Source organism: Callithrix jacchus, chromosome 18 (genome assembly GCF_049354715.1).
Source record: "Callithrix jacchus isolate 240 chromosome 18, calJac240_pri, whole genome shotgun sequence".
NCBI lineage: Eukaryota > Metazoa > Chordata > Mammalia > Primates > Cebidae > Callithrix > Callithrix jacchus.
In genome coordinates this window covers 40,973,392-41,001,302 of record NC_133519.1, presented here as the reverse complement: position 1 = coordinate 41,001,302, position 27,911 = coordinate 40,973,392, and the positions used below count along the sequence as shown (strand labels likewise).

The window sequence follows — 27,911 nt, the reverse complement described above, 5'->3', positions numbered from 1 at the left end:
TGCTGCATTGCGTAGAGTTTAGAGGAATGCAGAAGGGCTGCACTATCCTGGTTTGCACTGGTTTTAGCGGTTAACTGATGCCTTCTTAGTCTCACTTATTAAGTTCTATAGCAATATATTTAAAATTAATCTACCTAAAGAGGCTTATGGTGATCTTTTAAACATAGATCATTGATATCAAAGTCTAGTCATGTTACTGAGAGATTGGTTGTGATTTGACCATGCCTAGGATGATTTTGATATCACAGCAGAACAGATTCAACCTCAAGGGAGGTAATTAAAGGCAAGATTAAAATGGTATTCCATTTCTTCCTTTCTGTAGGAATATAGCCATTCCTGCAATGACTTCATTCAGAGCCAGTGGGAAGGTGGTATGTTTATACAGTATCGTGGAGGTTTCATGTTGCCAACAGCAGAAGTATATGCTGAAAACCATTAAACATGTACAGACATGGGATTTGTCTCTCATTAAGTTAGAGGAAGAGAATCACAGAGATAATTTAGCCCATTATCTTAAAGGTAAGTAAATTGGAATCTGTAGAAATTAGTTTTATATCCATGCTTACATTAAAAAAACACTTCTAAGTTGTGATAAAAGACAGGAAACTAAAAATCAATTCTAGGTTGGGTACGTCGTGGCTCACACCTATAATCCCAGCACTTTGAGGGGCCAACTTGAGCAGATTATGTGAGCTCAGGAGTTCAAGACCAGCCTGACCAACATGGAGAAACCCCATATCTACTAAAAATACAAAAAAAAAGTAGCCAGGCATGGTGGCACATGCTTATAATCCCAGCTATTCAGGAGGATGAGGCAGGAGAATTGCTTGAACCTGGGAGGCGGAGGTTGCAGTTTGCTGAGATCATGCTGCTGCACTCCAGCCAGGGCAACAAGAGTGAAACTCCATCTCAAAAAATAAATAAATAAATGGAAACAAACAAATTCTAATGGAAATAAAGGATCTAGTTTAATCATGTTAGAGTCAATAATTTATGTGTCAGGTGTCAGGTATTACACATGATTTTTGTAAATAAATGATATTGCATATATTTATTTAACAGTGTTTTGCATATATCTGGCACTGGCTAATACTTGTTGACTTAGATCAAATGTAAATTGAAAAAAAAATCAAGATGCCAATGGTGAATCAAGCACTAGGGAAGAAATCTAATTGGGAGGTGGTACGTACAACATAACTGTTAAGAACTTCTATCCTGGGTGCGGTGGCTCACAGTAAATGCTTAATAAATATTACCAGTTATTATTGTTAAGCCTTAAGAATAGAGCCTTAAAGAAAAAAAATGGGACAATAAAAAAGAAAAAAAAAGAATAGAGCCTTTTAATGCTGTAAAAAATATAGAAAACAATAAAGATAAAGAATCATTAGGGATTTAAAAAATGTCTAGGGAATGGAATTTAAGGCTCAGCTAAGCAGAATTTGAAAAACAATAATTGATTAATCAATACATGAGTACTTAATTTTGTTAAGCATTGTTTTAGATGCTGTATTTGGTGGTGTCACGTGCATGAAGATAGGTATGATACTGAGATATTTTTGGTTGGAGATAAAAATAGCTTCCTCAAAGAATCCAACCAGGAACTAATCCCGTGGGCAGTGAATTCACTTTAAAAAGCAATTTCCTGGGAACGATTCAAGATGGCCAATTGCTAACATCTCGGGATTGCAGCTCTCAGTGAAAGCACAGAGAACGAGAGGATGCCACACTTTCAGACAAATTTTGGTCGCTCACAGAGCAGAAGATTCCAAGTGAAGAAGCCGCACAGGTCGCCAGCGTGACTCTTGTGGCCGGTGCAGCGGTTTTGCTGGCACCTCGGCGCGGCAGCTCTTGGTGCAGAGTAAACGGGACTGGTTCCCCTTCTGACCGAGGTCTGGAGCTCTGGGAAGGCAGAGTCACCTATTACGGACTCAAGAAGGAAGCCAGACTGGAGATTCCCGGGCAGAAAAGCACCATCAGTCTTAACGCCGCTGTTTTGGCTGGCGCAGTGGGTTGCTCATATTTTGGCCCTGGGAATTAACAACTTGGACGTCCACCCAGAGACCTAATCTGAAAGTTGGTAATTACAAAGATGACAGGTGGATAAATTTACAATGATGGGAAGAAACCAGCGTAAAAAGGCTGAGAATACTCAAAATCAGAATGCCTCTCCCTCTAAAGAGGATCACAGTTCCTCATCAACAAGGGAACAAGGCTTGATGGAGGACGAGTGCATCCCATTAACAGAATCAGGCTTCAGAACATGGATAATAAGAAACTTCTGTGAGTTAAAAGAACATGTTGTAGCCCAATGTAAAGAAACTAAGAAATTTGAAAAAAGGTTTGACGAAATCCTAATGAGAATAGACAGCTTAGAGAGGAATATAAGTGAATTAATGGAACTGAAGAATACAATACAGGAACTCCGAGAAGTATGCACAGGTTTAAACACTCGAATTGTTCAAGCAGAAGAAAGGATATCAGAGGTCGAAGTCCAACTTAATGAAATAAAACGAGAAGACGAGATTAGAGAAAAAAAGGATAAAAAGGAATGAGCAAAGTCTCCAAGCAATGTGGGACTATGTGAAAAGACCAAATTTACGTTTGATAGGTGTACCTGAATGCGATGGAGAGAATGAATCCAAGCTGGAAAATATTCTTCAGGATATTATTCAGGAAAATTTTCCTAAACTAGCAAAACAGGACAATATTCAACCCCAGGTAATACAGAGAACACCACAAAGATATTCCTCAAGAAGAGCAACCCCAGGGCACATAATCATTAGATTCACCAGGGTTGAAATGAAGGAAAAAATACTAAGGGCAGCCAGAGAGAAAGGTCAGGTTAATTACAAAGGGAAGCCTATCAGACTTACAGCAGATCTCTCAGCAGAAACTCTACAAGCCAGAAGAAAGTGGGGGCCAATATTCAACATCCTTAAAGAACAGAACTTTCAGCTCAGAATTTCATATCCAGCCAAACTAAGCTTCACAATTGAAGGAAAAATAAAATCTTTTATGAACAAGCAAGTACTCAGATTTTATTACCACCAGGCCTGCTTTATAAGAGCTTCTGAAAGAAGCATTACACATAGAAAGAAACAACCAGTATTAGCCTTTCTAAAAATATACCAAAAAGTAAAGAGCATCAACATAAAGAAGAATTTACATCAACGAATGGATAAAACAGCTAGTTAACATCAAATGGCAGTAATCCTAAATTTAAATAGACTAAATCCCCCAATCAAAAGATACAGCCAAAACCCAACGGTATGCTACATCCTGACCCATTTCACATGCAAGGATACACAAAGACTCAAAACAAAGGGATGGAGAAAGATTTACCAACCAAATGGAGAGCAAAAATAAATAAATAAATAAAAAGCAGGAGTTGCAATTCTCGTATCCGATAAAATAGATTTTAAAGCAACAAAGATATAGTGGTAAAAGGATCAATGCAACAAGAGCAAACAATCCTAACACCCAGATACATAGAGACTTAGACTCAATGAAACAGAAAATTAATAAGGATATCAAGGACTCAAACTTAGATCCGGAACAAGTAAACTTAATATTTATAGAGCTCTCCACTTTAAATACACAAAAGATACATTCTTGTCAATACCACATCACACCTACTCATAGGTTTAAATGAAATATTGATTGGCCATTATTAATACCTATTTTTTTTTAGAATAAAGCAACATTTCCGTTCTCTCTCCCTCTTTTTCTTCCTCTTCCTTCGTCTCCTTCACTCCTTTTTCTTTCCTTCTCTCAAAAAAAGAAGGAAAGAAATCAACTTGTAGACCTCTAGATCCAGGTCGGCAATGCCTCTCTCACTGCCTCATTTCCTTCCTTCCCTTCTCTCCCTCCCTCCTTCCCTCCCTCCCTCCCTTCTTTCCTCCCTTCCTCCCTTCTTTCCTCCCTTCCTCCTTTCCTCCCTTCCTGCCTTCCTCCCTTCCTACAAAAAAAAAAAGCAATTTCCTATCTTGCAAATCTCCTCATAATTTGGCCAAAAGAGGATAGTTGCTCTCATACCCCAATGGTCATTTTTGGGGGTACTCCATGTTCCATCTGGGGAGAGGCTACAGTGGGAGACTGGTCTTCTAAAAGTGGGATTAATAATGTTCAGCCATGAATGCAGTCATCCCAGTGAGTCTTCTGAAGGACCCTGAATAACACATACCCTCATGAGACAGATACCACATTTCTGTTTAGGCCCAGTCACGGAGTCCTCCAGGGGTTCCTGCTAGCTCTGTCTTAGGTAAAACAGGACCTAGCTGGGAAGTGACATGATCAGGTTTGTATTTGTATTTTTCTATTTTTTTCTTTTTTTTTAAACTTCATTTTAAGTTTAATATACCTTGAAGGTTTGTATTTTTAAAGAACAGAAGACTTCTGAATGGAAAAAGGAGAACTGACTGACCTGCTGGACTCTCACCAGCAGTTTTATTGCATGACCCCTTCCTTCACTACCCCTTTCTTTTGGCTTAGGTGAAGCCAATCATCCATTTGCTTTTCCTCTTTCTCCTGGGCTGCTAGATACAGCTACCATTGTTGGAAATTTAAAATACAAATTTCCTAGTGATCTCCCAATCCAGGAGAGGGCTCCAATGAGCGTTCTGGCTGTTACGCCTCATTTCTCTGGAGTGCTACTCCAAATCTTGACTATTCCTGTCAAGCTCTAAATTCTTACCAATTACTTGTTCTGGGCAGATGTCCGAGTCCCAGAGACCAAAGATGAAGCAGCTTTCAAACGCAGACTCCCTTACCCTTCTTCCTTTCCACCTGTGTGTGGGGTGACGTCACCATTTGCTTTCCTCCTAGCTTCTCAGCTGTTTTTTTTTGAGGAGTTTTGTTCTGTTGCCCAGGCTGGAGTGCAGTGGAGTGATCTTGGCTCACTGCAACCTCCGTCTCCTGGGTTCAAGCAGTTCTCCTGCCTCAGCCTCCTGATTAGCTGGGATTACAGGTGCTTGCCACCATGCCCAGCTAATTTTTGTATTTTTAGTAGAGACAGGGTTTCACCATGCTGGCCAGGCTAGTTTCGAACTCCTGACCCCGTGATCTGCCCGCCTCAGCCTCCCAAAGTGCTGGGATTATAGGTGTGAGCCACTGTGCCCAGCCGGTGTTATATCTTTAAAACCCAATGTAGATTGTGAGTTGAATCAATTTCTGATCAATTCATCAGGATGTAATCCTATCATCAGTGGAGAAGCATCTGTATTTCAAACTCCTAGCCAACCCCCCCATCCAAGACCTTTCATCAGAGTTATCAATTCACCACTTTTTTTTTTAGGACAGGGTCTTGCTCTGTCCCCCAGGCTGGAGTGTAGTGGTGTGATTTTGGCTCACTGCAACCTCTATCCCCCTAGCCTCAAGTGATCCTCCTGTCTCAGCTTCCCAAGTGGCTGGGACCACAGAGGCATACCACTATGCCTGGCTATTTTTTTTTTTTTTTTTTTTTTGTAGAAATGGGGCCTTCGTATGTTGCCCAGGCTGGTCCTGATCTCCTGGGCTCAAGCAATCTGCCTGCCTAGGCCTCCCAAAGTGCTGGGATGACAGGTGTTAACCACTGTGCCCAGCCAAGGTTTACTAGTCTTTTCTGTATTTTTAATCTCGTCTCCCCTGGCAGTTTTTCAGCATAGAAACATGCTCAAATTTTTTCCACTTAACGAAACTGTCCTCCTTTCAATCTTGCCTATTCCTTCCTAATCTACGACTCCGTCTCTCCTCTCCTTCCCTTTGCCAGAAATCTGTGAGGATCGGCTGCACTCACTGCCCCCACATGCAGATGTCTGCTGCATTCTACAGCTCACTGCAGTCTGGCTTCTCTACAATAACCTGACTGGCCCCACTCTCAGAGGTCATCAGTGACTTCCTGTGATGTGTCAAACCTAGCGGTTTTCTCAGTCTTTCATATGCTGACTTTCATGGCATCTAATAGTTATTATAACAAATGTTATAATAAACACAGCACCTACTGCATCTACTGCAAATAGTTACAATGAATTCTTACATTAGTGTGAATGTGTTATGTGAATGATGCTTGCCAGGCACTGTTCTAATACTCTCTACAACCTCCTAAGTGAGGTACTATTATTTCTACTTTAGGAGTGAAGCACACAGAAGTTGGGTGATGTGCCTGAGTCCCCAGAGCTAATAAAAAGCAGAGCGGGGCCTCAGACAGACAGTTGGGCTCTATGGTGCCTGCTACACTGGCGCTCTCTGAAATCATTGTCCCTGGCTGCCGTGACCGGACCCACTCCCAACCGCCCTCCTACCCCCGAGGGCTTTCTGTCTCTGCCTACTTCCCTGTCCCTCATTTCTGGTACTGTTCTTAATGTGTACCCTTAGCCTTTTCTGTTTTCACACTCTGCCCATGGTCCTTAATCTTTTTTGGACCCTAGCTCTCACAAAATTAACTGAAAGCTGATGGTTCACCAGAAAATGCTTCCATGAATATGCACTCAAACTTGGCACATAATTTCAGAGTAATGGAGGTACCCTGAAGCCATGAAGGCTTCCCAAGGACATCATGGGCTGCACACTGACAACCTCTGCTCACTTACCTCCACCTAAGGCAATATTGATTATTCCCTTCTTGTTTTTGCATTCATCAGAAGGTCTGGGGTGTTACTTTTCATGATCTAACATCCCTACTGAATGGTCAGCAACCTGAAGGCAGAGCCCCTGCTTTATATTGCTGGTGCCTAGCACAGTACATGACATACAACAATGTAACAGACAATCAATAAAACTTAGTTAACTGGCAGTGCTTATGAACTGATACTATCCTGTTTGTTCAACCACAGTATGAATTGGGTGTTAAAAAAATATATCACTGCATGGAAGTTTAGCAGCTACAGAAAGTCCTCAAACAGCACAAGAAGCAGCACCATAAAAGAGCATGTTGAGCTGGATGCACAGAGACCTATAAAGAGAAATGGGCCAATACAAGCATCAGGTGCTCATCCCAAGAAGGGAAGGGGTGTGAGTTGCTCAGTGGAAAGGCCAGGTGACAGCAGAGTCCGTCACCACCCTCCTCTCTTATCCTTTAGCCCAAGGGTGGGTAACTGTGAGGGGATTGGCCTTGTAGACAGATAAGAGGCAGTTTCCCAACAGAGCCTCTGGGAGGCAGGTATGCCTAGGAGTTTGGCTGCCCTTCTGCACAGAAAAGGAGGGGGCTCTTCTCCAAGGAGCTAGGATTCCTGGGGCCCTGCTCATATTCCCACCAGCTGACTGGAGCCCAGGCTCTGACCAGAAAGCAGGGAGGCTGTATCCTATGGGGAAGAGGCTCATTGAATACAGCTGTTGCCAAAAAGCATTTTTATCCTGGGCAGCCACTCACTTGTCCTTCCCTTTTGTCACCCACTCCTCTGCGACCCGGCGACGCTCTGAGACGCTCAGGGACAGGCCTTCTCCCGTTGTGCCATTCACTGTTCCAAATAAAGAGTAAGTCAGTGGGACCAAGGCATACCTCTGCTCCTCCCACCCCGAGTCTGAAAAGTGTAGGGTCAGAAATTTCTGCACTGAGGATGGTCAGGAGGGGAAAATGCCACATTTCCATTTTCACTTCAGACTCCAACTTTTTCCCACCATCACCTTGTCAAAAGCAGTGGGAAGGTTAACTGTGACTCGTAATTATAAATCTGACCTCGTTATCAGGGAAAGACAGCAAATATTTTAAATGAAGACAGAGATGACTGCCGACATTTTAAATCAATCTCCAGACACACCACCCAGTTTTATAACTGGGCTTGAATGGCAGGAAAGTCAACACCATCCAGAACCAGCATGTCAAACAAGTGGGAGTTACTCCTGTGGGTGCTTTTGTATACTGCAGATCTCAGACTATCTCCATTTACAGTTTGACATGATGGTAGTGCTCTAGGACAACTCATTTTTTAAATATTTCATAAATAAACACAAAGAATGTTAATATGTCTTACACCAAGTGCTCTTACATATTCACTTACTTTCACAATGACCCAGCAAAGTAGAAATTATTTTTCTCATTTGTAGATGAAAACATAAGGTCTGAAACAGTAAATAGGTTTGAATCCAGAGCTGTGTGATTCCAAAACTCATCTTTCTTCTTTTCCTTCTACTACAATCATTTCTTTTTTTTTTTTTTTTTTGAGACAGAGTTTCGCTCTTGTTATCCAGGCTAGAGTGCAATGGCGGTGATCTCAGCTCACCGCAATCTCCCCCTCCTGGGTTCAGGCAATTCTGCTGCCTCAGCCTCCTGAGTAGCTGGGATTACAGGCATGCACCACTGTACCCAGCTAATTTTTTGTATTTTTAGTAGAGACAGGGTTTCACCATGTTGACCAGGATGGTCTCGATCTCTTGACCTTGTGATCCACCCGCCTCGGTCTCCCAAAGTGCTGGGATTACAGGCGTGAGCCACCGCGCCCGGCCCTACAATCATTTCTTAATGATCGTAGTCACAGAAAGATGCCTATGGCAGTAGGATGCATTACTGAGGTCTCACGCATATGGTGACACTCTGAATCTCTAAGCACTCAGCACTGGGTTGGAAGAGGGGAGCTTGGGGAGGCTGGGGAGGGAGGTCAGAAAGTATTTTTAACCACTCCTTTGGGGTCTTGACTTCAAGTATGCTCCAGTCATAGGGATGTTCCTGCTTTTTTCCTCATACCCAAGACCTACTGCCCTTTGTGGAGTCAGCATCTGCCTTCCCCACTATGGCTTAGTGCTGTAGGGGGACATTGAGTGGTTTTGTAATCAGGTCTCAGTTTTGACATGTGGTCCAGGACACTTCTTCACACAAGTTTTAATCTGCTGTGATTATTATTACCAGGTACCTCCAGCTCTGGAGGGGCTCTGTTGGTAGAGCAGTAGCTCAGAGGCAAGGTGTAGTGTCCTCAAAATAAAAATGCATCTAAGGGTCTGAGAGCCCAGAACACCACACAAGGGACAGCTCAACCACAGGTAAGTATGTTAAAATGCTCAAGATCCAAATTTTTTAAGCTTTCACTTTCTAGGAAATAAATGGGGATAAGTACTAATCCTGTGATTTCTTTGTGTGCTACATTTAGAGTCTTCCTTTCATTCACAATTTGAAAAGCCAGGTAAAGACAAAATAAAGCCCATTCTTAAGAGAAAGAAGAGGCCGGGCGGGGTTGCTCACTCCTATAATCCCAGCACTTTGGGAGGGTGAGGTGGGTGGGTTACCTGAGATCAGGAGTTTGAAACCAGCCTGGTTTTCTTCTTTAGAAAGAATGAAAAAAAAAAAAAAAAAAGAAAGAAAGAAAGAAATGAAACCAGCCTGGTCAACATGGCGAAATCCCGTCTCTACTAAAAATACAAAAATTTGCTGGGTGTGGTGGTGTGCGCCTATAGTCTAGCTACTGGGAAGCTGAGACAGGAGAACTGCTTGAACCCGAGAGGTGGAAGTTGCAGTAAGCCAAGATCGTGCCACTGCATTCCAACCTGGGGATGACAGAGCAAGACTCCATCTCAAAAAAGAGGCCAAGGCAGGCAGATCATGAGGTCAGAAGTTTGAGACCAGCCTGACCAACATGGTGAAACCCCCTCTACTAAAAATACAAAAATTAGCTGGGCATGGTGGTGGGCACCTGTAATCCCAGCTACTCGGGAGGTTGAGGCAGGAGAATCACTTGAACTTGGGAGGTGGAGGTTGCAGTGAGTCGAGATTGCACCACTGCAATCTCTCCAGCCTGGGCAACAAGAGCAAACTCCATCTCAAAAAAAAAAAAACAATTCCATCTCAAAAAAAAAAAGGAGAGAAGGTGGTTTAGTTGTTACTTAAGAGGGTTTAGTTGTTATTCTACCACTTCTTGGCTGAATGGCCTGGAGCAACCTAGAGTATATCTGAGTCATATATTTTCATCTCTAAATGGGGATAAAAATAATACCTTAAGTGTTGTCATACCATCAAATGAGGTAATCTCTTGAGGTGCTTTGCAGGTCTAACGCTGGTGGGTCTACAAATTCACAAATTTTAGTTAGCTTAGCCAGGCTCCATCATAACTTGTGACAGCATGACTCTGTGACCTCTTGGCTGGTAACCAGGCGAGATATACCTTCTAAAGACTGAGCTGGAGACATGTAGAGACATCACCAAGGTTGACTTACCAAAGATGTTCTTCACTCCCTGCTCTTTCACAAGATAATCCACATACTGACCAATTACTGAAAAGTTGATTTCTCTAGAAGACATGGGAAAAATGGGAAAAAATTGCATATTTAGTCTTTCTCAGATTATTATTCAACAAATCTCATATAAACTGCTCCCTCTTGCTAATATTATTAAAAATCCACTCAATTTGTGAAATTCTTAGCCTTCTCTAAATAATGCCTGGGCTTTTTACCCCCTGAATCTGGTGATTTCTCCACTCAGCCATGTATGCCTCACTTCTATGAGCAAAACACTATTAGTTATCAACAGAATCTTTATATTTACACCTCATCACAAGAAGTGTGTAAAAAGTAGTTATCTAATTATCTTTCTTTTTAGAGCCCATATGGCCATGTATCTTTTGCCTTTTTTGGGGAAGAGTGATGGTCAGGGACATGGTTAAATGAGAACTTAATATTTGCCATTTGATCCCAAGCGCTGGGATTACAAGTATGAGCCATCATGTCTGGCCTGTCCCTTCTTGTGTTTTCCCACCCTACTCTCAGGGTACCTAGGTCTATTTTCATTGCTGGAGGCCATTATCCATGATCAATTATTAGGAAGACATTCAAGAGGATATAAACATTCATTTCTTAGACTTACAAAACAGGAAGATTCAATCTTAGTGAGAAGTTTAACACTTAATATTTGTGACAGCACATGAAATCTTAAACCCATCTGTATTTGCTGGTTTTATATTGAAGAAGGTTAGCAGTTAGAAAGGAACTTCGTCATCACTTTGCCTCTCAAAGGCGGAACAGCACCATCAGCATCTGGGGGGCTTTGTTACACATGAAATATTCCAAGCCCCACACAGTCCTGTTCAGTTCGAATCTGAATTTTAACAAGATCCCCATGTGACCTGCATGTCCTTGGCAATTTGAGGCACATAACTTTGTAAGGATCTGATGCTTAAGGTTAAGGGCTCTTTTCTTAAAATCATATTGATTTCAAAATCTAGAAACTGACTCACAAGCAAATTGTATTAGGCAACCTGTCCTCAATCAAAATGCAGGAGGGGACTGATGGGCAATGAAGAGTGAAATCCAAAGAAAAATAGTGCAGCAAGCCTGGGTTAAATGGTTACACCGTACCCATGGTTACACCGCCAAGAACACAGAGTGCTAGCTGGCTGTCACTACACTTTTGTCTGTGGGGCCAGAGAATCCTACTTTAAGTTTGGCCTTATTAACATTCTTTTCACCTTTACGTACTGTATTCCTTAAACAACAAAAATAAAACCAAAAAACTCAGATGTATCTAGGAAACAAAGACATCAAATGATATTCGTCAAAAGGAGTAAGAACAAAAAGACATATGATAGAAAACAACTGACTCCGAGACTAAAAGGAAAGCTACTAAATGCAAAGAATGCACAGGCAATCATGCCTATAGCAAGTTCAGAGAAAAGACAGCAGGCCTGAGCCCGCCAGTTGGGAAAAGGTGTGTTAATGCAATTATAAAGCTTGTAAGGGGAGCGAACTCCCTAATTATGGCACCTGCCCCCATATCCTAACACTGCTCCCTCCTGGCCTCAGTCTGCACCTGGAACAGCCCAGGTGTTCAGCAAAGGCTGGGCAAAGGAGTGGTGGTGCAGGAAGTGACAATGATGAAATCACCATGAGCTCTGCCTTTACAAGCCACTTAGACCACACATGATATTTTGAAATTTCTCTATTAATTGAGTAAAGAAGATAGTATACATGATTAAAATAACGAAACATAATGAAGGTTATGACTGAGTCAAAAATTAAGTGTGTGGGGGCTCAGAAGAGACTGATAAATGTCAGTTAGGGAGGCTGGAAAGAAGACATCCAAGGGCTGGATCTGGATAAATAGGACAAAACCCTATGATCTTCCAACATTTTTTTTTTTTAAGACAAAGTCTCACTCTGTCTCCCAGGCTGAAGTGCAGTGGTGTAATCATGGCTCACTGCAGCCCTGACCTCCTGGGCTCAAGTGATTCTCTCGCCTCAGCCTCCAAAGTAGCTGGAACCACAGGTACAGCTAACTTTAAATTTTTCAGTAGAGATGAAGTCTCACTATGTTGCCAAGATTGGTCTCAAACTCCTGGGGTCAAGCGATCCTCCTGCCTCAGCCTCCCAAAGTGTTGGGATTACAAGTGTGAGCCACCATATCCGACCCCTCCAACATTCTTGAGTGATACTGTTGGGCCCTATTCTAGTTTCATCCTCTTTTTAGGGAGTTGGCTGCACCCTTAGGCAGATCTAGGTCAGTATGTGAAACTGGAAGCCCCTTCTCTTTCCTCCATGAACTTTACAGTTTGTTGGCCTCAGTGGATAGTGCTTCCACCTACAGTCACCTCTCTCCCTCAGGCCTTGCTGGGAGACAGGCTATTCAGCTGACAATTGCACTCAGGGTTAGAGGTCTAATGGGTTATGCCTTCAAGAAAGGAGATAGCAGTTTGCTGCTGCTTATAAAATGCCCTAACCTACAAGAATGATACTAATGGAAGAATTTTGGGGCAAAATTTTGGGGGCAGTGGCCATCACTCAGAAAATGTTCTTGAATTCAAGTCCTTTTGTAACTACCAGGTCTCTTTAGAGAGATCTAGGTTGAAAAGGGACTAACTTTAAATATGTTTCACTGACAATATATTTTTTCCTTAAAGATTATTTGAAAAGCCAGAAAAATCTAACAATGTCAGGGCTGCTGGGTGTGGTGGCTCACGCCTGTAATCCCAGCTCTTTGGCAAGCTGAGGTGCGTGAATCACTTGAGATCAAGAATTCAAGACTAGCCTGGCCAACATGGTGAAATCCTATCTCTATTGAAAATGCAAAAATGAGCTGGGCATATTGGTGGACACCTGTAGCCCCATCCTGTAATAGGGAGGCTGAGGCAGGAGGATTGCTTGAAACCAGGAGGTAGAAGTTGCAGTGAGCCAAGATGGTACCACAGCTAGAAACTGGAAAGAGTAGCAGCAATCTGCCTGCCTAGGCCTCCCAAAGTGCTGGAATTACAGGTGTGAGCCATCATGCTTGGCCTGTCCCTTCACTTGTTTTCCCACCCTACTCTCTGGGTACCTAGGTCTATTTTCATCATCAGAGGCCATTATCCATGATCAATTACCAGAAGTCACTAGAGAGACTGGAAACAATGAGACTGGATGATTATTCTGCCCACCCACTGGGCATTCAGAGCTCAGTGCTCACAGAAGTGAGTTGAAACAAGTCAATCCACTTGAGTAGGTTGCATTGTACCTTCTCTTTCATGAGCCCCAAGAACACATCTAACAACCTGGCACATCAGGGGAGAGTGATCCAGAACCAAATTCCATGCTTGCTGTAGTCACTTTTATATTTAAAGCCAGTTTAATGTCTTAATTTCAATTACTGGGGATTCAGACTCTTTGCCTTGGGTTTAGATTCATGCCTTGGAGCCATGAATTTTTGTTGTTGTTTTGAGACAGGGTCTTGCTATGTTGTCTAGGCTGGCCTCAAACTCCTGAATTCAAGTAATCCTCCACTTCAGCCTCCCAAGTAGCTGGGACTACAGAAGTGTGCCACTATGCCCCATTGATTTTATTTAACTTTTTTTTAAATTACAAAAGCTATATAGTTTAGTTTAGAAAGTACAGACAATAAAAAAAGAAAACCCACTCAGGATATCTCTGGAGATGATTCCTCTTAGTTTGATATTTTTCTATTCACAAATATACATATTATTTTCTTATATAAATATGGCCATATTAGACACAGTTTTATAATATTTTTCACTCAGCATTCTAACATCTTCCCACATTTTTAGATGGTCCATTACTGTACTGGCTAAACAACATTCTATTTTATGGATGAATGTAATTACGTTTTCTAATTGTCTGTTCTTAGACATTTAGTTTGCCCAAACTATGCAAGCAGAAGAAAGTCTTCTGTTCATTTTGCCACAAATTGAGGTCTAGAGTGGGCAGACTGTGAAACTGCAGGGAGACTCTACAACTCATCTCTTAGAGTAAAAGGGTGACAGAATTTTTCTGAAGTGGCTTTTCAGGGAGAAATCCCTGTTATTGTTTGTTTCCTTTCCTGGTGCACAAAACACCATGAAAGACTTCTGCTTTAGCTGAGAAGGTAGAATCCGCAAGGCAGGCAGTTTTCACATCTCACATGATGTGGCATGCGTATTAGGAAATCTGATTTTCCATTTTCTTTTGCCTTTTATACATATCTCTCAGCATTCAATCAGATAGGAGTTATAAGTACTCTCGGCAAAACAGCCACCTGGTTACTTCAAAATTCTTTCAGCAGGGAGGCAGGCAGGGACTAACCTGCCCACCCCGTTGGAGCTGGAAAATGTTCTGTTCTGGGAGTCTGGGTCCCCTCATCTCCTAAACACTGTTAAAAGGACAATCATCTCTGCCAGTCTGACTCCAGCAGGCCAGGCCTTTTCTCACTGGGGTTACAGGATTTGTTTTTACCAGAGGGTGTTGTAAAGATTCCCAGGGTGATGACAAGAACATTTGAGGGAAAAAAACACAACTTTGTTCTTGAAACTTTAGATCTGAAATGGACTTTCTGTTCTAATGACTGTGTGCCTGCCCAAAGAAAAGGTGAGTTCTTAGAACAACTAAAGAGAGCAAGTCTTGGCCGGGTGCGCTGGCTCACACCTGTAATCCCAGCACATTGAGAGGCCGAGACGGGCAGATCACTTGCTGTCAGGAGTCTGAAACCAGCCTGGCCAACATGGTGAAACCCTGTCTCTACTAAAAACACAAAAATTAGCCGGGCGTGGTGTTGCATGCCTGTAATCCCAGCTACTCAGGAGGCTGAGGTAGGAGAATTGCTTGAGCTTGGAAGGGAGAGGTTGCAGTGAGCCAAAATCACACCGCTGCACTCCAGCTTGGGCGACAGAGCGAGACTTCGTCTCAAAAAAAAAAACAACAAGTATTTCATTAGACTTGCTAGCATATAAAAAGGCAAGGGCTGGATAGGTAGAGAAAGCCTCCCTTTCTAGCTGTGTGGCTTGGGGCACCTGGGCTAGCCTTTAGGATCTGTTTCTTCAACTGCCAGGACAAAGATAACTACGGCTCCCTCACAGAGCTGTTGTCAAGATTAAGTGGGAACATGTAAATGAAAATGCCCACATGATGACTGACATGGCATCAATCAGTGTTCGCTTCCTTATCTCCTTTTTCTTGACTATGAGCACTAGTCATTCCTGTAGTGTATTCACTCATAAAATAACAAAAGCTACCACAACTATGCCACATGCTTAAGATACAAAGATAAATAACTGCTCGGTCCTTGTGTATTGCCTGGCATTCAATACCTATTGAATAGAGCTAAGCAGCCCAAAGCCTGCCGGAAGACATAGGCAAGTAACAAAAAGTTATTTAATAATTATTATAAACAAATACTTTCAATGCAAGGCAGAAAGGATGCTTGGAATCACAGGGGAAGAGTATGGACAGGGTGCTATAGAAGGGTCATTGAACTCCTTTTAAGATACCTGGGGGAGAATTTCTAAGGATGGTTTTGACAGATGAGTAGAAGTGTTCAAGTGGAGTAAGAAAAAAGAGGATGGTGGTAGAGAAAGGCAAAGGAGACAGAATGAGTGAAGACATGGGAGGCAGAAGAGGTACGGTGACAAAGAGATGAAGGAGGAAAAGGAAACCGTGAAGGGCTTCCTATGCCATCCCAGGAAGTCTGCTCATCTCAGACTTTAATGTGCTAAAGAATCTTCTGGGACATTGTTAAATGCAGGACTGATCTGTGGTATGATAGGGCCTGAGACTGTACATTTCTGCCAAGTTCTCATGGTGGTAGAACTGGTCCATGGGCCATATGATGGGTAGCAAGGCTTGGACAGAAGAGTCAAGAGTCCCAAAGAGGAGAGTGACATGATCAGATTTATTTACTAGGAAGCTCACTGAGCTACAGTGTGGATGATGGACTAGAATTACGGGTACTTTATACATTCTTATTTCATGGTGAGCCCCACAACATCCCCAAGACATAACACCAGAGGACTACAGACTCTTAAGAGTTGGAAAGGGTCATAGAGATAATGTGGTTGAACGTTCTTTGAAGAATATGAAAGAGAGCTCTTAAAAGGTGATAAGATCTCCCCAGGCTCAGAGAGCTAACTGGTGGCAAAGCTTGGGGTCCAGGACCTAGATCATTTCACCAAGATCTACTTACCCCTGCTCTTTCTGGCAGCTGCTCTACTCCAGGACATCAACTTACATGCAGAAAGCTGAATTGTTATTGAGCATTCATTGAAATTAAGAAAAAAAGGGTTCAGGGAAATAGTCCTTGTTCAGCCACTCAGAATTATGGTAGATATGTATACTGTACATGCCAGGTTAGGAGAAGTCCCAGAAGGGCAGGTCATCTGGCAGTATTTCCAGGTATTAGATTCCATGTGCCCCTTCCTTCAATCTTGGGTCTTGGAAACATGCCAGAAGTGCAGATTCCCTTGTGGGTAAGTAGGTTAATGCTTACATGTTCTTGGTGGGTGTTCCAAAACTGCTTTGTAGCTATAGGAATGTTTGATGGAGCAGGTGGTGGGAGAAAGGGGAACTAACATGGCTCCCATGCCTAATCCGTGCTATACACTGACCTACACTATTTATTTCTTAAATATCATATACATAATGCATTCTTTTTTTCTTATTTCACACCTCAGGAAAGTAAGGTTACTAGAAGAAAAAAGGAGAATTGATGAGAAAATAGTAAAGTGGAAGCAGCAGAACCACAGGTTTTTGGGAAATGAAAAAGATCCAGAAAAACAGAGTCATTTTAGTTATCTCTAACCATGGGATCTGGCCTTCCGGGAAAACAGCAGAATAGGGAGGAAGAGCACACTCACATCTCAGTGTGTCCCTGATGAACAAACAACACTGTTTTAAGAAGCCACTTCCAGGATAAGAGGGGTCTTATTAAAAGGTTAAAGTAGCATGGACCAGATGCAGTGTTAGGGGATTACAGGCAGGATCTCACTCTGTAACAGGAAGTAAATCCTGACAATTCATGCAATCACATGTCTTCTGTTTGGTCTGTGAACCAGTGACTGATGCATTGAGAAACAGCTGATGTCAGTCTTTCTTAAAACTTGTGGAAAGGGGAAGTAACAGGAAAAAAAATTATTATTAACCAGCTGAGTAATCTGAATGCCAAATCAGCAAGAATCTTATTTAGACCTAGTAAGGATATGATTTTTCATGGATCTAAGAAGCCAGGAAGTCTTGGACTCATTGGAGAGTCTCTAAGGGACAATTGTGAAATGGCCAACTTTGAAGGAGAATACAAAAAGACATTAGAAATTTCATCTCCTTTAAAGGGGTAAGATGAAGGTTTATAAATTCACCCACAGAAAACTGAAAAGAAAGCCCCTTTTAAAAGGTGTATTACATACATCTTCCTTTTGCCCCGTCTTATGCCATAAAGGCAGTTCAAAATTTTTGACCTAAGTGTATATTGACCCTGTGCTGAGCACTGTTGTATGAATTATCTCATTTAATGCTCATTATTATGTAGGTATAATTAATACTATAATATTACACAGAAAGAAAGGAAAAGCTTAAATAAGCCAGTATTCTAACTGTTTTGGTAGCCTGACTCTTCTGACAGGTTAAAAACACAGATCCAGATGAACTCTGTTTTGTCAGGGGCGATGTTCAACGAGAAGTTATACACGGTGCATGGCTCCACAGGACCTTTTTGTTACCTGATTTCTGAGCAGAAGGACTGCCACTGTATTCCTCTGGAGGTCAAAATACTTTCTTGGGTAATGATTACTCAACAATCATCTGTCGTTACTTCCCCACCATTGCCCTGCCTGCCCAACATCTAGTCAATGTTGAAATGAGGCTGTAAACATGAATCAGGAGTCCATTGTGCATACTCTCCCACTTTCCTTAGGGTAGGACATTTTCATCAAGTCTGTGAACAGCCTGAAGTGGAATCATGCTGACGTCTAGAGACAGGATCCTGAGAGGGGCTAGGACAGTGCTTGATATCAAATTATGCTAAAATGGGATTCTCATCCAATGCTACTGGCCCTGTTTAGAAAGGCCAGGGCTGTGGTGAAATCCAAGGAGAATTTGCTGTGGAGCTACAGACACTGGGAGAAAGGCAAGCTGCCATTTCTCACCTTCTCCCTTTCTGCAAGGTGATATAGTGCTTCTCTGACTTTGGGGTCAGAGATACAGTGCCTCGTCAGACTTGGGGGTCAGAGACAGTGCAGAGGGATGACAGAAGCTGCCTTTTGGCAATAGTTCCACAGAGGTGCAGGGTCTTAAGTGACCGTTACTACAAAGAACTTCTGTCCTTTTTGGTTGAATGAGAACCGATCCCCTCACAACCCCAAATGATAGTTACCCATTCTCAGTCATTGGTGTGATGGTTGCAGCCACAAGACCCTGAAGTTTCTTCTTTGGGGAGGCCATTGAGTTGCTGGTAGGCCTGGAAAACATACAATGCAATTTCTCTTTTTCTTCAAGGAATGTCAATGATAAAACTCCCAAAGTCCATTTCTAGTTTAGAACTCTAAATTGTGCTTACAAGTACACAAACACACAGAGCAAGTATAAGATGGTAAAATTTTAGAGCTTAATTCTGCCAAGGAGGAAACTTTAAGACAGGAGAGGGTAGACCTGAGAAAATACTATGTGGACAGGCTCCCGTTTTATCTACACAGATGATAGAAGCCATCTAAGACCGCAAAGGATAAGGGTAAACAGCAGCAGGCCCAGGAAAGAGCTTGAACCTGACTCAGGTAAGTAAAACATACAATGAATTATAGCCATGCCTCAGTATACACAGAGGATCAGTTCCAGGACCCCCACATATATAAAAATCCACGCCTGCTCAAGTCACACAGCCCCAGCCTGGCATATAAGAATTCTGAATCCTGCAAATACTGATTTTCTATCTGCCTTTAGTTGAAAAAAATCCACGTAAATGGACCTGCACACTTCAAACCCATGTAATTCAAGAGTCAACTGTACTATTACTTAAACTGAAATATGGTCACAAAGGGGGACATTTTCTCTTTGCATTGTCTTCATTCTTAAGCTAGAATCTCACCTAAAACAAGCCTGTCTTAAGGTTTCATTATGATTTACATAACTACCTTCAGATTTACCTAACTTTTCACATCCTAATTTTGCCCAGTTCTGTCCAGTTTTCCTAGTTCTAGTTAACCATGTAAACTGCATATTCACCTCCCTCTTCCCCACTAGAGCAGGACCCCAGGACAGGGATGTTTTATTTGCCTTTGCTCTCTGCGGTGAGCCCTCTGCTTGACACCAGGTGTTCAATTCAAAAGAGAAGAACACATGGGTGACTGAACGAAGTGATCAGAACTGTGGCTGGATAATGGCTTCCACAGACAGGGAGTTCACCACTGAAAGAGTTAAACTCACACCACTTATTGGGGGCCAAAGGATCTCCCATCATCTGGCAGATTGTACCTGCCCATAATCAGTGTAAAAGACTCCAGATGGGCCACAAGAAGCAACAGAGCAGACTGGTTAACAGCCTGGGTCCCACAGGCAGAACACCTGGTTCAACTCGCAGCTCTGACATTCGCTGGTTGTAGAAGCATTACTGTTTTTTGAGCATAAGACATAAGCCACAAATGCAATTCAAAGCTCCAAATGTAACGTCTAACGATTGAAAATGAAAATAAAATATAATCAGATAGTATTTGATGACAATTCTACAAAAGATAGTGGCCTTGTAGCAAATAAAGTGATGTTTATCGGTGACCAACAAAGGTTATGCTATAGTTCTGACATTACTGGCACATTCAAAAACTCAATGCCCACTACACTTAAATCTAACCCACATAATGTAGTACTTAGTTATGTAAGTTTGTTTTGTTTGCTCTAATTGTTCATCTTATCTTCCCAAATAGGAGAATAAACTTCAGAAGTATAGAGACCAGATCTTCTATTTTCCTTCCCCAGGAGTCTTGGCTCAGGTAAGCCCTTGAGAAATACTGACTGCTTTCAGTAGAAAGACAACATGATACTTTCCTTGCAAACAGACATGTTCCCAGAAAGGCTTGCTCCTAAAATCAAGAGCAAGTCCTGCATGTAGCTTTGCTCTGTATTTCTTAATCAAACATGAGACTAAAATCAGGCTGGAAGTTTAGAAAGATGAATCTCATAACCTGGACCATGGAAAAACACAAGATAAGAAATCATAAGATGTGGCTCTAATCACTCTTTGGGCCTCATGTGATTACCTTCAGTACAATCAGCAGGCCAGTTAGCTTCTGAGCCTTAAAGGCCAATAACCTAGGCCATCTCCCCCTGGAGGGATGTTTAAGCATCAAAGGAGATTGATGCTATGCCTACTGTACATCTTCACCTAGCACTCCTATAAGCATCTCAACATGCCCAAAGGGAACCTGCCATCTCCTTTATTCCTTACTAGAGGGGTGAGAGGGCCAGCTCTGGAGTCGGGCCTCATGGATCTGCATCCTGGCTCTACCACTTACCAGCTAGGTGACCTTGAGCCCATTAAATAACCTCTTTCTGCTTCGGTTTCCCCTTCGATAAAGGAGGATAATAGTAATTGTTTTTCACATCGTTGTTGAGAGAAGTAAATGAACTAATTCACGTAAAGTGATTAACAACAATGCTGGGCACATATGTGTTCAGTGCCCTCCATGAAGTCTTGCCTGATGTGTACAGGACAGCAGAAAATATTACGCTCTTACCAGCATCATCTTCCCAGTCATCTTTGCTCTGCTGGTGCCTCCTTTCCAACCCTGACTACTCTTGTCTATTTAGGGAGTAGGTCATTCCAATTCTGTTACCTTCTTCCCCTGCAATTCCTCTTTTCCTCTTTACGCCTTTGTAATTTGCCCCTTTGTTACCTCTTATCTAGACCAATAGGCAAAACCTCAGGTCCAAGGGGCCCAAGAAGGTTCAAGTGATAGAGTCCTGAGAACTTGAGTCAGTATTAAACATCTCCTAAATCCAACACTACTAGGCCGTTCAGGCTAAATAAAACGCCACGGGTGTTTTTGTGTTTTTGCCTGCATTTATTTCATACTTAGGACAGTAACACGGATGTTCTTAGAATCATCAGAAGCTCAAACTGGCAATTTTATATGTGCCTTTGATGGAAAGAAATAAAACTAATGATCACAAATGTAGTTTGATTAGTTCAAAAATTCAAAACAAGGGGCCTGTGGGAGTGTAGGATAGTGGTTGGCAATCACTGTCCTAATCCCTATTCTTTCTTCAATTCACACCAGCTGTCAGATTAATCTTCCAGTAACACCAGCATTTCTGGTCTTGTCTTTGTCCTGTTTAGAAAATGCCAGTAGGCTAAAGACCCAACTCCCTGGGTCTGGGTCTCTATTCAAATCTTCCTTCCTGCACTGTACTTGCCCAGCTGAACAAACTGTTTCCTGTTCCTCCTACCTACCACCGTCTGTCTGCTTGCCTTTGTTCCTGTGGTTCTCTCACTTCAATCTCTTCAGTCTGACCAACTTTTAAAACTCGCTTTATCCATTCCAGCAGGTATAGCTTAAAAAAATAAATAAATAAAAACATCTCATTTTAAAAGCCGGGGAATTTCCTGATACCCCAGCCAAAATTTCTTAAACCTCAGAATTCCCCCAAACACTTGCTTTTCATTAAAAACCATACATCGAAGTTATAAGCAGGATGGTTTTTGGCTCCTCTCCTAGACTGTCTGCCATCTGGGGGCAGTGACAGCTTCGAACATTTCTTTGCACAGAGCAGTACACTAAATAAGTAAAAGTTTGCTGCCTTTGCAAACTGTGAAACGCCTACAGGAAGAGATGGGATTAAAAAACAACGACTTTAACAGAGAATGATCAATATTTTTAAGATTCAAGTTTTAGATAAACTTGGAAATGTTATGCTTTGAAGTCTTCAGAGCTAGTATCTAAAGCAAATGTTCTCCAGCCTAAGGCTTAATGTGAATTTAGAATATTATAATTGAAACACTGGGGAGGGGGTATTACGATTGAAATCTTATACCTTCATCCTCAGATAAGAACACTTAATGCAAACAATTAAAGGTGCCTAAATCAAATTCTTTTCAAAATGGCAATTTTTTTTTTTTTTTTAAGACAAAATGGGGTTAGAATGTAGCTCTGGACAGAGACTATCTTGAGGAAATACAAATAGGGGTTCTTTAAAAAGCAGAAAACAATCAATTTCTCCTAAATTGAAGGGGGGGGGATGTATCAGATTTAACATTAAGCTCCCTTCTGCTCAATTGCTAACTCTGTTTTGAGGAAAGGGTCTTCGGAGACTACGCAGCTATGCTGTCTGCAAACAATCCGGGGGAGTGGGTCCCTCTGCCCCTCTCTGTCCCGACACTTTTCGCATTCACACTGTCTCCAGCTCCTTTTCCCAGCGTATCTGGCCCCCTTTCCTCCGTCCTGGTCTCCCCCGCCCCCGAGTCAGGGCCCAGCGTCCCTCCGCCCGAACACCCAGTTCGTCGGGCCGCCTGCGTCCGTCGGGCCGCGCTCACCCAAGTCTCCGCTCGGTCCGTGCCGCCGCTCGGCTTGGCAGCCCCGCAGCACTTTATAGCCGCGGCGGCCAGGCCCGGGCCCACGTGCCGCCACGCCGGGGAGCCTGGGGGTTGTAGTTCTGCGCCGCAGCCGGCGAGGCGCGCCCGGAACCGCCGGCCCCGAAACCCCGAGACGTTTTGCACACCCAGAGTTTTCCCTTTTGTCACCGGAACGACGTGGGCTGAAGTGACTCCAGCGCCGCGCCCCGGCCTCCCGAGGATCCGGAGCATCCACGCCGAGTCCAGACCTCCCCTTGCCTCCTGTGCACGCCGGTCCTTCCCGCGTGCTGGACGCCTCCTTGGCCCACCTCCGTCTGAATTGTCCTTCTCTTGCGTACGGCTCTGCAATCCCCGCTATCTCGTGGTTCTGCGTTGTGAGGTTTGGGCTGCTGTTTCCGAGGCATGCGGAGAACCCCAAGTAGTAGTTTTTAATATATTCACAGAATTGTGCAACCCGTGTCACAGTTTTAGAACATTTTCATCACTCCCTCCAAAAAACCCCTAGCTATTAGTAGTCACTCATTTTTCTATTCCCCCCCCCCGACCCCCAGTCGTAAGCAGCCACTAATCTATAGATTGGCCTTTCTGTACATTTCATATAAATGCAATTATATACTATGTGGCTTGTTTGTTTTTGAGACAGGCTCTCTCTCTGTCACCTAGGCTGGAGTGCAGTGGCATGACCACAGCTCACTGCACCTTTGACCTCCCAGGCTTAAATGGTCCTCCCACCTCAACCTCCTAAGTGGCTGGGACTACAGGAGTGTGCTACTGCACTGGGCCAACTTTTTGTTTAAATTTTGATAAATGAAAACCTTGATAAATATCTCACTATGTTACCCAGGCTGGTCTCGGCCTCCTGAGCCCAAGCGATCTGCCTGCCTTGAGCTCCCAAAGTGTGGGAGTGTGGGATTACAGGCATGAGCCACTTCACCCAGCCATGCTATGTGGTCTTTTGTGTCTGGCTTCTTTCATTTAGCATAACATTTTCAAGTATTTTATTCATTTTTATAGCCATTGTATGGCTATACCACATTTTATTTATCTTCTCCATTGTATGACTATATTACATTTTATTTACCCATCAGTTGATGGACATTTGAATTGTTTCTACTCTTTGGCTGTTATGAATAATACTGCTATTGTAACTGCAGGTTTTAAGCCTCCTAGAATTTTGTGGTGGTCTTTATTTCTGTGGAGTTAGTTTATGGCATCTGACCTCTGTTCAGTTCCTCAGAAGCCCCAAGTCCTTAACTAGATTAGGGCTTTGGCATGTGACCAGGATGCTTTTCCAACCTTTCTCTAAGTGACAGATGCAACCTTCCTAAGAGGGACCTCACTCAGATCCTCCCAATGTAGGTGACAACCCTTCCTTGTAACACCCGGTGCTTTCCCTTCTGATCACAACTTCTTAGTGTGGATGTGGTCTGTCCGTTCTGTTTCATGTGACACATATAATGCCTATACTGCAGAAATGGTTGAAATAGTATGGCATGCGGAATGGATGCTGGTAACAGAGCTGTGTGCTGGCTCTGTTGTCTGAACATAGACTTTACCACTGACGGGGGCAGGGTGACTCCTCCTCCTATGCAGTTTTCACCCTCCATTTGTAAATATTCTCCCTCAATCTCTGCCTCTCTCTCCTTTGTATTAAAATAATGAAAATATGTTGTATGGAAAATATAGAAATGAGACATGGAATATTAACACTCCTGCCTTCTGCTCCATACCGGTTCCTTGGATTTTTAAAATAAACATACATGCAAGAAGAGTATACCTGGTGCTCTTGACTTTTCAATATGTAGCATATACTTTACAATGTGGTTCAAGTTCAGTTTACAAGCATTTTCTCTCTCATGAATAAGGCAACAGTAGGAACCCTCCTGTCCAAGAGGGCTGGTGTGACACAGAGAGTAAGGACTGGACAAAGAAGACTGAATGCCTCTTTGTGACCAAGCAGGATGGATTCCTGGCATAGATTAAGTCTGAGGAACATTGTCTTGTTGCTGAGTTTGTGACTTCCTTGCCCTGAATCATATCTCTAGACCTACGTGGCCAGTGGGTTGCATACACTCTTTTGTCACCACCTAAAAATGGAGAAAACCTTTGAAAATATGGGCCTACCTTGACCATCAGCAAGGAGAACACTGAGAGTTCCATGAGTTGTAAACAGAAGGGAAAGTTGCTGTTACTAGTTTTGCCTATCAGGTCTTCTTTGACAATATTCAAATAATTACAGAGGCAAAATTTCCTTTTGAAGGATGTGCAGCCTGTTTGAGCTATTGCCTACAAGGACATTAGACCTCTGGGAAGCACAAAGTGAGTTATGTTCTGCTTGTGACAGTATTGTTAAAGGTTCCCCCTAATTTTTTTTTTTTTTTTTTTTTAAGCCTACAGCACCCAGCATTCCCAGGCAGTCTCCCACCCACACACTAACCAGGCCTGACCTTGCTTAGCTTTCACTATCAGACAAGATCAGGCCCATTCAGGGTGATATGGCCATAACCACCTGCCTGGATCTTAAAAGATAATAAGCATATTTTCTAAAAACATTCCAAAGTTCAGCGGCTACTCACATTATAAATAAGGTAAAAACCCGCCACTAGGTGACAGTCTATCAGCAGAAATTGCTCCTTTATGACTCTTTTCTAGTCTGAACATTTCTGGGGACATCAGGGAACAACAAAAGTATTAGAAAATAGTTTTCTGCTTTCATTCCCTGTCCTCCTATGCACTTTACACCCTCCATTTTAATTGTTCTCCTTCCATCTCTGCCTCTCTCTCATTTATATTAAAATAATGAAAATATACTGTATAGAAACTTAGAAATGGGACATGGAAAATTAACACTCCTGCCTTCTGCCCCATACTGGTTCTTCGGGTTTTTAAAATAAACACCTGTAAGAAGAGTACACCTGGTGCTCTTGACTTTTCAATATGTAGAATATACTTTAAAAGCTGGTTCAAGCTTAGTTTATAAATATTTTCTCTCTCATGAATAAAACTCTATGTTTCCTTTAGCATTTAAGGTAAAAATGGGACTATTAGGAGAAATAAATTTTAGCTCGTTTATGAAGAACTTCATTTTACGTCTCTTTTGAATGAAGGAAAAACTCCCTGGAAAAAGTTGAGTGTGAAATTTGAAATTTAACTTGCTGCCACCCGGGGCTGGTTTGATTCTAGGTAACTGCTGAATTTAGGTACTAGGAGTTGGGGCACCAGGAAGCTTGGATCCTTCCTGGGCAAATGTGACTGATGTCGAGCCTCCTTTTCCCTTCTGCCTAAGCCTTCAGGATGCTGTTAGCCTGGAGTAGCGCACTCAGAGTCTAGCTTTCAGAATGGTTTCCCCACTCGCCATTGGCCTGGTTCACTGGTGCCTAAGGAAAAGCTCCCAGAGGTTATTCCAGTCTCTCTCGTGACTCCTGTGCTCCAGTTCTCAGCTTTAGGTATTCTGTTATCTCTGTACCTAAATTCTATTATTTCTGAAAGAAAAACATACGATGTATATTCATGCATTTAAAGGTAGACTAAGTAGGCACAAAAAAGTAAAATGTGGAACGCTATTTATTTTGTTTTTCCATTTGTATGAAAAGGAAAAAAGAGGTGTGTGTAGGGATATACTTGTATGTGCGCACATATTTCCAGAAGGATACCAGTGATGTTCAGAATATTTAACAACTGGTTCAGCACGGACACGCAGAGATGGATGCTGGTCTTATGCTCAAGGATCCTGGAGGTCCCCTAACATCTATGCTTTCACCCTGTAATGATGGATCAAGACTCTGGGGGGCAGCACTCCAAGGTCATGCCAGGCAGCTACCAACTGCTTCTCTGGGGAAGGGGGTTGAGGGCAGGAGGGACTTGTTTTTTAATGTGCCCTTTAGTGATGTTTGAAAGGTTGTTTTTGTTTGAATTTTATTTAACTATGTGCACATAGGTGGAAGTTCATTTTGTTTAGTTTAGGAGGTAAGTCTTATTTTTAGAATTTGTTGGTAGACATTTCTGTCTAGTTATTTGCCTCCAGGCCATTTTTTTTAGTTTCATGTTGCTGAATCCTCCACTGAGAGCTCTCCTTAAGCTTCTTAAGCCCCTCTGTTTGTGGGGAAGTGAGGGCCAGGCTGAACTCCCTCTCACCACCTCTCAGTTTCCCCCAATCCCAACACTGGTGTCTGAGTCTCCTGTTGTTACTTATCTTGGCCCTCTTGTCTCTCCACCTACCAGACCTCAGTTCCATTATTAACCAGTACAGGCATCACTCTGCTTAATCTTGTGATCAGAACATAAGTGCTTTTTTTTTGGTATTCCCACAATTTTTGTGCATATAGAGACTTAGATTTCCTATACACAGCAGCCCTAACAAGAATAGTTATTATATTAGTGGTAATACTCACATGGCATTGGCTTGAGCCTCCACCTGCCTAATGCAGACACATTGCTGCCTTCCACCTTCCCATTATTACTGGGAGGCACGATATGGTGGTCTCTGCAATGTGCTTCCTCTCTTGCCTGTTCTTCCACTTTGAGCTTCTCGTTGGCCCCACCCCCACACTCCTGCCATGGGGCCACTGGAGGGCAGTGTCTCATCCCAAAGTTGCTTTCTCCCTGTGCCCCAAGGCCATCAACCACACTGATCCTACACTGTGGAGAGAAGCCTCTTCTCTCACTTCCCCTCACATTTTTTCACCTGTTCCCCTAACAGCATGGCATTTGTTCATTGTCTCACTTGAGCCCCTTCCCTCTCTACCTGCAGGTGCTCTCTCTATAGAGGTCAGGCATGAGTCTATGGAGCAAGTACAGGAACCAAAGTTGGTGACAAATACCTTTTCCTTTCTGTCACCCCACACCTGTCCCAAGGCTGTTCTTTCCCACCCTCCTTTCTCCACCCTAAAATACCACGAGACCACCTTCCAGCAGTCCCCTTCTCTTCAGGCTAATCAGCACCTACAGCCACGTCAACTGCTCCCTTAGATTTATCAGACCAAGTGGACTCTTTGTGGTGGGCGCTACTGGGCTCAAGCTGATAGCCTGGCCATGCATATTCTGTTAATGCTTATCTTACCGTGTGGCAGTTGTCTGCGGACATGTCTGCTTCCCCTGTTCAAGGCTGTGGCTTCCTTGAACGTGAGCTCCTAACGGTGTGGTGTTCATTTTTGTATCTCCAGCATGCAGTCCCCTGCCTGTTACACAGCTGACCTTGATAAATATCTTTGAAAGAATAAATGAACACAGC

General features: G+C 42.8%; 2 protein-coding genes across 12 annotated transcripts in view; one reads left to right on the top strand and one right to left on the bottom strand.

Annotated features, from left to right (window-relative positions):
- NPL (N-acetylneuraminate pyruvate lyase) overlaps positions 1-22,669 on the bottom strand; it is a 41,519-nt gene extending 18,850 nt beyond the window's left edge. For 2 of the 3 annotated variants that reach the window (XM_035279768.3, XM_008984876.6), the window contains exons 1-4: positions 22,643-22,669; positions 18,497-18,580; positions 10,117-10,190; positions 7,346-7,433 (exon numbers count right to left, since the gene is read on the bottom strand). In XM_035279768.3, coding sequence (XP_035135659.1) covers positions 7,346-7,433; positions 10,117-10,190; positions 18,497-18,564 — 230 coding nt within the window. In that variant the 5' untranslated portion in view covers positions 18,565-18,580; positions 22,643-22,669. Of the gene's footprint in view, positions 1-7,050; positions 7,315-7,345; positions 7,434-10,116; positions 10,191-18,496; positions 18,581-22,642 lie in introns of those variants that run through there. The other variant, XM_017966020.4, reaches the window with a different exon arrangement.
- Positions 1-27,911, top strand: part of LOC118149219 (uncharacterized) — a 68,967-nt gene that overhangs the window by 13,323 nt on the left and 27,733 nt on the right. For 7 of the 9 annotated variants that reach the window (XR_013528993.1, XR_013528992.1, XR_013528994.1 and 4 more), the window contains exons 4-8: positions 323-519; positions 8,819-8,949; positions 17,785-17,903; positions 18,816-18,893; positions 20,037-20,102. Coding sequence is in view for 2 of the 9 variants with exons in the window: in XM_078355104.1 (XP_078211230.1) it covers positions 323-519; positions 8,819-8,859 (238 nt within the window). In the remaining 7 variants the exon portion in view is untranslated. Of the gene's footprint in view, positions 1-322; positions 520-6,809; positions 6,947-8,818; positions 9,005-17,784; positions 17,904-18,815; positions 18,894-20,036; positions 20,103-27,911 lie in introns of those variants that run through there. The other 2 variants (XM_078355104.1, XM_078355105.1) reach the window with 2 other exon arrangements.